The 13204-nt window shown below is 38.6% G+C and overlaps 1 protein-coding gene across 11 annotated transcripts in view; it reads right to left on the bottom strand.

The window, feature by feature from the left end:
• The window catches only part of otog (otogelin), a 68625-nt gene that overhangs the window by 37870 nt on the left and 17551 nt on the right, over window positions 1-13204 (bottom strand). For all 11 annotated transcript variants that reach the window (XM_082532129.1, XM_082532128.1, XM_082532130.1 and 8 more), the window contains 7 exons: window positions 12539-12716; window positions 10115-10239; window positions 9510-9722; window positions 8397-8562; window positions 7571-7645; window positions 6519-6565; window positions 4249-4414 (listed from right to left, as the gene is read on the bottom strand). In XM_082532129.1, the coding sequence (XP_082388255.1) occupies window positions 4249-4414; window positions 6519-6565; window positions 7571-7645; window positions 8397-8562; window positions 9510-9722; window positions 10115-10239; window positions 12539-12716 (970 nt within the window). The remainder of the gene's footprint in view (window positions 1-4248; window positions 4415-6518; window positions 6566-7570; window positions 7646-8396; window positions 8563-9509; window positions 9723-10114; window positions 10240-12538; window positions 12717-13204) is intronic.

The raw sequence follows: 13204 nt of genomic DNA on the forward strand, positions 1-13204 counted from the left end.
AATGCACATATATATATAAGAGCAATGACATTAATATTAACAGTACGGAGAAACTCACCCTGTAGAATTTTGCCAGTTAGCTCGTAACCCTAACCCTCGACAACTTAAATATCAATACTGAATGAATTATTTTGAATACCTGCTAATGCAAACACAATGCTAGCTAGCTAAGACTAAATTTAATGTTTGCCAACATTAATGCTACCAAAATACAATATTAAGGTAGTTAAATTTTGCTTTTTAAACTTATTTAGAATTTTTGGGGGAGGGTGTGGTGAGTCATGTTAACATCACTGATTTGTGAACTCTATAAATCTTTAAAATAAGAATCATAATAAAGGTTTCTTCTGTAAAAACAACCCTTGATTAGCAGAAAAACAAACAGGCTTCTATGTAGCAGAATATGACTCCAGGCTGATCTCATACAGATCAGTTGATCTCCCAGTGAACCTTAAAACTGTCTCACTATCACTACACTCATTAATACATCTGTCATCAAGAAGCAGAAGGGCTGAATGAGATTTCTTTGTGCCATATTTTTTTAACTCAGGTTTCAGTGACTTTTTAAACACCTGAGCTACAACTGGACGACAGATTTAGAGGTTATGATGTTGTTGACACCCAAAAGGTCAGTTTGCTCCATGTAGTGAACAGGGATATCTGAATCACACCAGTGAGGTCAGCAAAGGTGACTCAGGGTTCAGATGACCATTTTTGCCCCTCTCCGACCTTTTCACCGTATCACTATATTTCAGTAGGTTTGCTGAGATAGTGCTCTGAGTAACAGGCAGAAAACCCAGACTGGTGCTATTTATAGAACGGAGCTAAAGTAACCAAGAGGAGCTTCAATGCAAGGCCAAATTCCAGGAAGTCGGTTCAACAAACTCTGAGTCTAACCACAAACTCCGAGCTGATTTACTCTGAGATCAGCAACTCACAGTTTCCTCTTTAAGAAAGTAGGATGATCAAAGTAAGTTCAATCAACTCTGAGTATGTTGACCCTGAATTGAATGTGTTTGTAGAGAAAGAAAGCAATCCTCAACAGAGCTTCAATACTAAGATTCACCATGGCAACGATTAACTAAAGAACAGATCCCCTTTTTATCCAGTGAACCAAGGCATATGCATTCAGGTCAAGTATAATGTCATAATTTTACATTTAAATTTGAAATCTAATCATCTAACCTGACAGGAACACGGGTGGGTAGGCACTGAGGGTAAAAAATATGGAAAAACAAATAAGACAGAGAAATGATGGATATTAGTTAACTAGATAGCAATATACTCTGGGATGGGTCTGCCCTTTTATTGAATAAAAAAATACGTTTGTGAGAACTTTTGATTGTTTCCTCTTTTTTTTTAAATTAGTCTAATTGTTCAGTAAAACTTAAGGCTTCTATTATTTCTGCCATTTATGCTTCAAAATGAGATTTAGAGAAAGACTATGCTTTAATTTTCACCAGTTTAACCACTAAGAATTTAAGCTAATGGCAGTCTTCACTGACATACATTAGGGTTATTTTCTTGGAGAGACAGCAGATATGTTTTAATAATAATAATGGATTGCATTTATATAGCTCTTTTCGAGACCCTCAAAGCGCTTTACAATTCCACTATTCATTCACACACTGGTGGAGACAAGCCACATTTGTAGCCACAGCTACCCTGGGGCAGACTGACAGAAGCTGCCATATCGCGCCATTGGCCCCTCTGGCCATCACCAGTAGGTGAAGTGTCTTGCCCAAGGACACAACGACCAAAACAGACAGGGCTGGGGATCGAACCGGCAACCTTCCGGTTACAAGATGAGATTCCCAAGTCCCTGAACCACGATCGCTCCGTTTTAATGTTAATGTTACCGTTAGTACTCATTGTAATTCCGTCAAAACAAGTCTTGAATGTAAAGTTTTTATTTATATTCATCATATAATAAGAAAAATCTAACCTTGGTCTTGTTTTAGCATTTTTTTGACTATATAAATACACATAGCACAGTACAGTAGTACTTCAGATTATTTAAAAACACATTTAGACAATTAGTAGTTGTTTGAATTATATTTTTAATGGTTTTTCAGTGGTGTGGTGGTGGATGGTGGTGGATACAAACAAGATGCTTAACGGTCAAACATCAGCTACTTTGATATATTTTGGGGTCATGTGGGTTTAGTGAGTTGTGTGAATGGGTGACAAAAATGAATTGAGACAGGTCAGTTTGGAGCCTGATCATCGATGCTGACGTGATATGTACAATATATATTTATTTAAAGTTTATTTGTTCAGCATTGTCTTGCTGATGATCTTTTGTAGTACATGTTAGTCCAGAACTATATAGCATTCACCGTTAATGGTGCCTTCACAGATTTACAAGTGACTCGAGTCAATGTTTACAAAAGCATCCCTCTATACAAGGATGTTGGTGTTTGATCTGTATATTGGCAACAAACCAGATGGTCTCTCATTTCAGTGGTGTCTATGTTTTCCAAATGTAAGACTTTCATTGGTCAGATAGTTTTCCAAATCACCTTAAGCGATAGGTTTTATTTTTTCTCAAATTAAAGCTAGGGCCAAATTCTCTGACAATGTCAGAAAGCCTAACAAGGTCAGTTTTATTTGTTAATGGAAATCCTTCATAAATACGTGATTTGAGGTTCACAGATAGAATCTTTGATTGTCTTTTAAGAGTTACCATTTTAGCGCTACACTGTTTCATTGTTCTTTTGTATACTTATTCAGCTCTTCTGCTTTTACATGAAAAACAAAGATTTTATATTTTTGACAGTTCTAAAATCGAGAAATATAATCCTTCTGTTTGCAGGTGTAGCGCTCTCATCAATCAACTATATAATCTATGCAAATATGTCATAAGATGCGACATCCTTAAACTAACCCTTGCCTGTGCGTATTGTAATCAGGATGACTCCTGGTTGATGTCACAGAATGAAACCACTTAACCCCCCTTTCAGGCTGACAGCCAGAGAGGATTAAAGGGGTCAGATGACTGTATTCTACCCATAATGTCTGTTCACCTCATCTGTTGGAATCCCGTCCTTTGTCTGCCACAGAAAATCTGCACTTTTCCTTATGTCACATCAACAGACACTTCCACAAGGCTTATATCTTTAAATCTATAAATGTAAAAATTTCCCCAAAAAAACTTAATTCCAACTTATACATTTTACTGGTCTGACCAGTAGATGAAGCAAGGCAGTCCCCCCCCCCAAAAAAAGGAATTAAAAACCAGGAAAATTCATGTATTAGAAGCCAGCAGGGAATTAGCAAGTTCAACCAGAAGATGAGTCAGGTTAACAGAACAACTGGGCTAAGTTTATCTAAAACTGTCCACACAAAATGAACAGCTACGTCTGCTTATTACTTTATGTTGGGAAACAAATGGTTATAATGAAGTGCTGACTACATGTATCACACAAGCAGCATCACCAGGTATGGGAAGGAGGGGGGTGGAAGACTATTTCAGGCTTCTGTGACATTTTAAGAAAGTTTAATCAACCTGCAGCCAGTTTCTCTGTGACATCAGCTTCAGTCAGGTACACTAACAGCATAAGATTTCATTAAGTGAAACACTCATTTCTTGACCTTTACTGCTCAAGAAAAACATCTTGTTCCTTTGCTCAATCAACCTGATACCAAACAGTTAACTAGCATAACTACAGTCTGCTATGTGTGAACTTTTCAAGATTCTGTACCACTTAAGCAGGAGTTTGGAACCCTTTGTTTTACCTCATTGTTTTACCCTGATATGAAACAAAAATGTTAAATTGTTACATTCAGTCTCCATCTTTAGTCTGACCATACTTCCACTCTGCACTGTGACTAAAGACCAATGCATGCACAAGAATCTCAGGGTTATTACGAGTGGAGAAGTGTGAATAATCAGTTTGATCTTTCTATTTTGAATTCTGTTATTTACTAGTTTGTTGCTACAGATCACACATCCCAGAGAGTCAGCTGAATGAAAGCAAATAAATTTTTCCAGATACCTTTTCTATTTTTTATATTCAATTCTCTATTTTTCTCCTTTTCCCTTTTTAAATTTGGATTCCATAACGAGAGTAGCTTTTGTTTAAAATTGTGAAATGAAGAATTACAATCAAATTAAAATAAAATGGATTTTAAAAGTGCAGTACTGTCCAATCAAAAGGAGTTTTTTTACATTATAAAGCAGCCATTACCTTCTATGTATAACTATTCACCAATGGACAGAATACATTTGTACTAGCTGTCACTCACCCAGGCGGGCAGACACATCCAGCCAGACAGGGCTCGTGTGATGAGCAGGTGAGGTTGAGCAGGTAAGACTCACAGGTGCGCTCACAGGACACACCCCTTCCCGGCAGGAGGCCATCCTCCCCTTCTGAACAGTTCTGGTAGATCTGACCTTCTGGACACAATCTGTCTGTAAGTAAAAATGACATCACAGATTTTTTGTAGATTTTTGGTGTCACTTTTAAACTGACAGTGAAGAAGAGTGAAAAATTAGTTTGTTAGGTATGAATGCTGAACAACATAAACACATCAATGTTTTAGCTCATGCATTATTAATCTTCACTATCAAAAAAGGCACTTTTTCACATTTTCTTAGGACTGTAATTTCTCACAGTACTCACAGTATGAAAGTTGATATGACACAAACATATATATCCACTGACTATTTTTCTTTTGGCTACTTCCTTTAGGGGGTATCACAGTCAGTCACCTGCCTCCATCTCATTATATCCCTAGCATCCTCCTTTGTCACACCCACCCTCTGCATGTGCTCCTTCACTACATCTGTGAATCTTCTCTATAATTCGTCTGCACATGTCCAAACTATCTCAGCCCTGCCTCTCAAACTGTTCAACCTGAGCTGTCCCTCTGATGTATTCATGACTAATCCTGTCCATCTTGGTCTCAAAAACACTCAACATCTTCAGCTCTGCTACATCCAGCTCAGCTTCCGATCTTTTTGTCAGTCCCACTATCTCCAAACCGTACATTATAGCAGGTCTCACTACCATGTTGTAAACTTTCACTCTAGCTGCGATCCTTCTATCACAAATCAGCCTGACACTCATCTAGACCCACTCCACCACACTCGAACATTCTTTACTTTTCTTATGTCTGTTGCTTTGGATGGTTCAACCCAGGTATTCAAACTCATCCAACTTCATTATTGCTCCTCCTTGCATGTCCATCTTTCCTCCTGTCTCCCTTCACAAATATATTCTGTCTTCCTTCTACTAACTTTCATTCCTCTTCTTCACAGAGCATACCTCCACCTCTCCAGACTCTTTCAACTGCTTCTTACTCTCACTACAGATCAACATATTAGCTGCAAATATCATCCACAGACACTTCTATCTGACCTCCATCACAATTTGTAATACCACCCCCACCACTGCATACCTCACGTTGTCTCACTGTCCTTTTAAATGTCCTGCACTATCCTCACATACTTCTTCTTCTCTTGGCTATAAGAAAGATCCACAAAGACACAGTACAACTTCTTCTGACCTTCTCTATACTCTCCAATAACAAAGCAAACATCACATCTGCAGTGATCTTTCCTGGCATGAAGCCATATTGCTTCTCACTGATCATCACCTCTCTTCTTGACCGAGCTTCAACATATACACGGTAAGGTTCATCCCCTTTGTCACTCTGTAGTTACTACAGATCTGCACATCACTCTTGTTCTTTAAAACTGGTACCAGTACACTTTTTCTCCATTGCCCAGGTATCCTCTGATTCTCCAAGACTGTATTAAACAATCTGCTTAAAAAGTCCACTGCCTTCTCTCCTAGACATCTTCATTATTCCACAGACATGTCACATTGGCCAATTGTCTTTTCACTCTCCATCATCTTCATACCTGCCCTCACTTCCTCCTTACTAATCCTCTGCACTTCCTGATTCATTAACTTTCCTCCATCTGTTCTCTCTCTCATTTTCTACATTCATAAACTCAAAATACTTCCTCTATCTTCTTAACATGCTCTCTTCACTTGTTACTACATTTCCATATCTATCCTGAATCATACTAACCTGCTGCACATACTTTCCAACTCAGTCTCCCTCCCTACTTAATCAACGCAAGTCATTTTGTCCTTCCTTGTTTTCCAGCCTCATGTACAACTTATTATAAACACTTTCCTTTCCCTCTTCTCTCTTTGCTGTTCACCCAGCCTCCCAAACTTACTTCTTTACTTTCTTCATCTCCCTGACTATCCCACTTTTCTTTGCTAACCTTTTCCTTTTATCACTGTCTTGTACTTCCTCATTCTACCACCAAGTCTCCTTGTTCTCATTTCTTTGTCCAAAGGACAAATGCCTTCTTGGTAGTTTCCGACTTCAGCTATACCCTTCCAGTCATCTATAACTCTTCCCTACCATCCAGCTCTTGTCTCAATATCTTTCTGAACTCTGAGCTCTAAACTCCTCTTCAACTTCTATTATTCAATTCTTGTTTTTGCCTTAAGATTAAAAAAAAAGATCAGATTAACAAAATCAAATGGACTCACCTGTGCCTGTTTGTGTTTGGGACACCAGTCTACCATTCAGACAGAGCCTGCAGGAGGCACAGAGAGACATTACTCACCTTAATGATGGCAACTGGAGAAAATTCATAGAATTTTCACATATTTAAAATTAAATACAGGTTTGGTACTTTGGTGATAATGTCAATATACTGCAATGTATGTAGTTTCTGTTATTTGTCCTCTTACATTGACTTTGCTCATTTTTGGTAATTTCCCTAATATGAGTTTCACCAAATTAGAAATTTAAAGAACAGATTTATACTCCCCAGGTGATTCAGTCTTTCTCAAGGTGGAAATTATATTAGCTTTCTTCCACACATTGTATTGTTTCACCAAAAAGGTTGCTGATTACAGCTGGTCCCTATACAATTTAAACAAACAGCCTGTGTTACATTACTTGACAGAAGTCTTCTGATGTTGGATCTCTGGACAGAACTTGCAAGAAATCCAACATCATCTCCAACAGGAAAGAAATGTTCCTGTTTTGTTTTTTGTTTTTTGTGGAACTCTAAAACGTAATATTTTTAATATGCAGGGAAGAACCTAATAAGCTCTTGGCCTAACTTAAAGTAACAATTTGAATTAAACAAAGCAATTTTTTTCTATTTTGAAATTTTTTTAATTTTCTGGAGTCTTTTGTTCATTCAAACATTTGACTTGAAACACTTGATTGAAAAGAATATCTCTAGAAAAATATAAACTTTTCTTACACAGATTTTCCTTTTACGTGGTCGTGACTGACAGGAGGTAGAGCTTTTTATTGAGAAAAAATTAGGAAATCTGAACCACAGCAAACCAGAAACTTTAGACTCCTTTGTTCTGAAAGTAAATTCTGCTCCTCAGTACTGCATTATTTTAACTGACTAAATTAAAGGCAGTTCCCAGTGTTTTCTGTGCTTTCTCTAACTGCTAACTAAACTGCCTCATGTAATATCAGTAATGTCACAGTTCATTGTTACAGAATTTATTTACAAAAATAAAGCCTGACACTCATAAGTCTAGACTGAAGGTAGAAATGAAGGGGAGGAGCTTACTGAACGCCTGCTGAAGTCATGATCACATCTCCTGGTTCATAATCTGCTCCGAGGAAACTGCAGGGGCACTCGCTCCTGGAAAAAAAAGAGACAACCTGACTTGAACTTGTGACAAACCTAAATGGACCGACTTTGGTTCCCCCCATAAATATACATTCACTGCTTAATTTTTTTCCTTACCAATGTTAATTAAGGAGAAGTGGAGGGGAGCAAAATAGACCAGTCTTACTTGAAAAAAATACAGTATTGTATGATTTATATAATATACATTGTGGTAATTTATGTTTAGCTAAGGCTAAAAGCCTTTGTAACATATAGGCCAGTGCCACACATCAGCTTCTGTACTACAAATTCTTTCTCACTGGTTATCAGATATCTGTCGTCCCCAGCCCGAGTGGGAATGAAAGGGGGGTTTCACGATGAATTCCTTGATGTAACTCTATCACATGGTAAGTAAGGCATGGCGCTGCACTAGGATGTAAAAACCTGGGACATTTAAGAGGAATTAAGCTGCATGTCTTCTAGGGCAGAGCAAGCTAAAAAGGAGAGCACAATTACCGAGGTCCTCTGGGTCTACAATGTCTGCAGCAAAGATACCAGGTTTTCTACTTAGAAGCTGACCTAAACTTCAAAGCAGATACAAATATCACTTTGAGTGGATTGGTTTGGTGGAGTCACTCCAGCTTCACCACCCTCCACATCAGCACAGCAGGTAGTACTGAAGCTGCTCTGGGTATTAAGTCCCACCTGCTTCATCATATAAATATTTCATCATTTTTTTGTCTTTACATACTTCTACCTACGAATATCACTTCCTCGTCCTTACCTGTGCACACAGGTGTGTGTTCGGTGATTGTAGAAGGAACCCAGAGGACAGACGCAACCTTCCTCACACTCCTCGTCACAGTGCTGCGGGACAGAGAGGGAGGAGCAACGGCGCTGGCAGGAGGACACACAGGTGCCGTACTGCATGTTGGCAGGACAGGTGACAGCTGCAGGGCAAGACAGAGTTCAGCAAAGACTCAGACTCACAGTCAGTTTGGCCTTTTAATGGGAATTAACTTGATGATGGCGTCACTGTATTCTTCATCAAGTTATCAAATTTAACAACAAAGTGTAGAGCTACTGATTGGAGCAGAATGATGGTTTGTGTATGACTTTTTTCCCCTCCAGGGGAAAAAAGACATACGTCTGTTAATTCATCATTTAAAACTTTAGTTTGTCCAGTCATCTCTAAAGTGTGTGACATGCGAGAGAGCCAATAAAGGCAAGCTGAATGGACAGTGCAGAATCATTTCAGATTCGTGACATCAGTTCATCCACTGAGTAACGTTCAAGAAATAGACCTGATATCTGTTGTCATCCATAAAACCAGTGAGGCACATGTCATTAGTGTGCTCCAGTATTTAAACAAAGAATGATGTTTGTTGTGGATCTCATTAAAATGCACTCACGTTCTAACTTAATGACTCACACTGGAATAAAAATAGGATGACAAACTCCTGTGGTTGCCCCGTGATTACCCTAAACCTGTGGGTGACCACTTTGAGTGTAGTTTCACCTTTCAAGACATCCCATACCTTCTTTGGGAAAGTTTTTGGTAGGAAAATTTTCCAAAATTACTCCTAAGCTGGCACTGATACTGTTTGATCTAAACTGATTTTTTTTTCCATGTCATTCCCTAAAAGATTAAACTTCCATGAACAGTCTTGCCAATAACTCATATGACATACTGACATATATATTGAAATATTAAAATGTCCTCCAAGCTGAAATTTGAAAATCATCTGTGACCTTGAACGGTGAGTTGGGAGAAATATTTGGATTTGATATTAGACATGAAAACAAAAAATATGTCAGAAATAATTGCTAATTTTGACATCTCTGTAGCAGCAGGTACATTCTTGGACAAAATATGTTTGGCGTGAATGTGACTCACCACAGTCAGATATCTGTGATCGAAAGTCAATGATGACGGAGAATCGACGGCAGTGGCGAGCATAGTGGGCCAGCGACGAGCAGAGGCAAAGCGTCCCACACTTACAGGTATCGGAGCGACACTGCTGATGGAAGGGTGTTGGACTGAGGTACTCATGACAGGCAGCAAACAGATCCTGATTCAGCACATCACACATTTCTGAAGCATAGGTCACTGTTAAAAATAGTTTAGAAATAATTCAAGTAAGCAAGTCTTGCTCTCTGTGATTCTGATGTCATGAATCAAATACAAACCCTAAATAAAATATTTTTAAAGTTGTTCATTTATGTCATAATCATTGTAAATTCACTGGATAATACAGATAAATATGTGTGTAAAAATATAAGAATAAAAGTAGAAACTAAACTGATTTACACCTTAAACAGAGCTTGGGATACATTTTTACTGTGATATTAACATCAAAATGTCCAAACGTTTTATAATAATACATATGTTTTATTTTATAAAGCACCACTTACGCAGTTTAACATAATAAATGTTATACGACTGAGTAAATATGTTATTTTTCTCTACTGAAACAGAAAAAAGGAGGAAGAGAAACTGACCAGCCTGCTGGTGTGTATCACAGGGATCAAGCTGAGGCGTACTCAGGCTGGACAAACACGCAGACGAAACCTTCCAGGCATTTCCAAAGAGCTGAGGAGTGCTTTCTATCATACCTGATGGAGATCTGAACCAAAACCAAAGCAAGGAATCAGTATGACAGCACACAGATAGAAAAAAAGTCATTTTTATAAAGTGAGTCCAGTGCTATCGTGTGAATGAAGAGTTGCCTTTTGATTTTTGTGGTTACAAGTGTTGTTGTGTTCACAAAATAACATTCTGATAATATCAGAATCAGAATAATTATTAATCCCAGAGCAAATTATGTGGTCACAGTTGCTCAAAGACAGTAAGAACAGTAACCAACTAAATTAAATTAAATATTACAATATATTACAAGTTATAAAATATAACAAAATAGCTATAATTATAAATATTACTGAATGTTACACAAAATTAAATGTGTGTAGTTGACATTGAGGTGCCCCTCTTATTATACTGACTTTTCTCTGTAGAGGATGTGACATCAAGAGTGTGCACTGTGACATCCACATCGACCCCATGGATTGAAACAGGGGTCACTGAGCATGGCAGGAGATTATATATTATTGTAATCAGTCCTAAAAATCTTACAAACATGGTGTCTTACTGACTTACTGAATCTAAGTGGCATTACATTGACCTTCAGTAACACTGGAGTTGTTTTTGACCAGGATATGTGCATATTAACCAAATATGTAGGACTGCCTTCTTGCATTTATCTCTTGAATTAGAATCATCCCGTCTCAGTGATGCTGAAAAAGTTGGTTATGCATTTATTGCTTGTAGGCTGCATTACTGCAATTATTTATCAGGTTGTCCTAAACACTCACTGAAAGCCTTTAGTTAACCCAACATGCTGCAGTGAGAGTACTGACAGGGTCTGCAAACAGAGAGCATGTTTCATTGGTTCCCCGTTAAACCCAGAATCAAATTAAAAAATCCTGCTCCTCACATACAAGGTCTTGAATAATCAGGACCCATCTTACCTTAAAGACCCAATTACACTGTATCTTCCCAACAGAGCACTTTGCTCTCAGACTGCTGGTTTACTTGTGGTTCGTCAGGTATTTAAAAGTAGAACGGGAGGAAGAGCCTTCAGCTTTTAGGCCCCTCTTCTGCAGCTCCCATTTGAATTCAGAAGACAGACGCTATCTCTACTGTCAAGATTAGGCTTTAAACGTTCCTTTTTGATAAAGCACATAGTTAGTGCTGGATCACGTAACCCTGAACCCTCCCTTAATTACACTGCAATAGGGGGCTTCCCATGATATACTGAGAGGTTCTGTTCTCCTTCATTCACTCGCTATGTTTATACACCACTTTAGTTCATCTCGGGCTCCCTCCCCTCACCCCAGCAGGTTGTAGCAGATGGTTGCCCCTCCCTGAACCTGGTTCTGGTGGTGGTTTCTTCCTGTTCAAAGGGAGTTTTTCCTTCCCACTGTTCTCAAGTGCTTGCTCATAGAGGGTTCTTTGATTGTTTGAGATTTTTCTTCTTTCTTTCTTTCTTTCTTTCTTTCTTTCTTTCGTCAGGTCTTTCCCTTAAAGCTCTTTAAAACTGTTGGTGTGATTTGAAGTTGCATACATAAAACTGAATTTAAAGGCATTTATTTGAAGTGAACTGCATTTTTTAAACTTTTAAAGAAAATATGTGCAGTATTAAATACACATTTTACTTGTACTTCTTTGATCCTTCTCTGAAACATGCTGGACCTGGAACTGATACGAGTACAATAGCAAGCTAGAAGCGACTGACACGGGAGTCCCACCTCCGCCCAAGCCACTATTAATCAGATGGGTTTCACCCAATTCTCTTTGAAGTAGAATAGCTGCCTGCAGTTCTTTCTGACTTACTCCTCTTCTTTTTTTGCCACTAACTATGCAACTAAGTGTCTGAAATGACTGCAGCTGCAAAGCAAAGCAAAAACAAAACAAAAGGTTAAAATTGTGCAAGTCATCACTTTAACTACAGTCTTTTAGTAGTGCTTCAGGAAAAGTGACTCCTTAGCAGCATACGGGCACTTCAGTCAGTAACTGTGATGTATATCCATTTACAGCTGTTAGACAACATCCGCCCTTTATAGTCAGCCATTACGATACGGTACAGTGGAGCTCCTATTCCGCTAACAGTAAATTCCTTGTTGAAGTGGCGTGTCCAGTTGGGCGCTCATCTAGTCCCCCTAAAAGAGCTGATCATAGAGCTGGGCTTTTGATGCTGAGCCGCCGACCAGTGTGCATTACAGAGAGAGTAAGTGTGAGAGGGAGAGCACTTCACCATCACCTCCCTCTTTGCCTCTGAAACAAGAGCATGCACTCTCTCTGTATTATTGGAGGAGGGGTTAACCAAGAGCGCAAGAGGGATCAAAGGTCAGCCAGCACACACTTACAGGAAGTCGTCTTGAATGTTGCCATTGAAGGTGCCGCACAGCCCCACTGTATCATCCTTCCACAGCTCATCCGTCTGCAGGTAAAGGCGAAACTCCTTCCAGCTGTACTGCAGACGCAGGCCGAACGCCGTCCTCACCTGGACAAACATTGATGATAGCTCCTGGATGTGGAAGAGGTCTGCAGGAGATATATATAGGACATTATTTAGCTCAAAGCTGGTGGTGTGCAAAGCTTGTTCTTTTACTTTATAATTTTTCCCCAAACTATGGATCAAGCTACCAGTGTACAAATCTTCATCTTCCTTGCTTTGTTCCTGGTACACTTTTACATCACTTTGCAAATTATCACTATAGACGGGGCATCAGCAGCACTTGTGCACCAATACTAATTAATTAATTGATTAATTAATTGTAGTTACAAACTCTATAGCGGAATCTTTAATAAATAAAGCATAATTGAGTAAGAATGACGATGAAATTTATATCACTCATATCCAAACACATATTTTAGTGGAATCCAGCTTTTAGGTAGGTGCCAGTGTAGACTGTACAACAGCCTATATCCCAAAAGTATGTCATTCATAATAAAACAGCCATTTCAGTTAAAGCTGTTTGTGGAATTTTATTTGGAACTTGTTTCCTTTTCTTCTTTATGTGTATAAGTAC

The sequence above is a fragment of the Aulonocara stuartgranti genome (assembly GCF_965226115.1).
Source record: "Aulonocara stuartgranti genome assembly, chromosome: 1".
Classification (NCBI taxonomy): Eukaryota; Metazoa; Chordata; class Actinopteri; order Cichliformes; family Cichlidae; genus Aulonocara; species Aulonocara stuartgranti.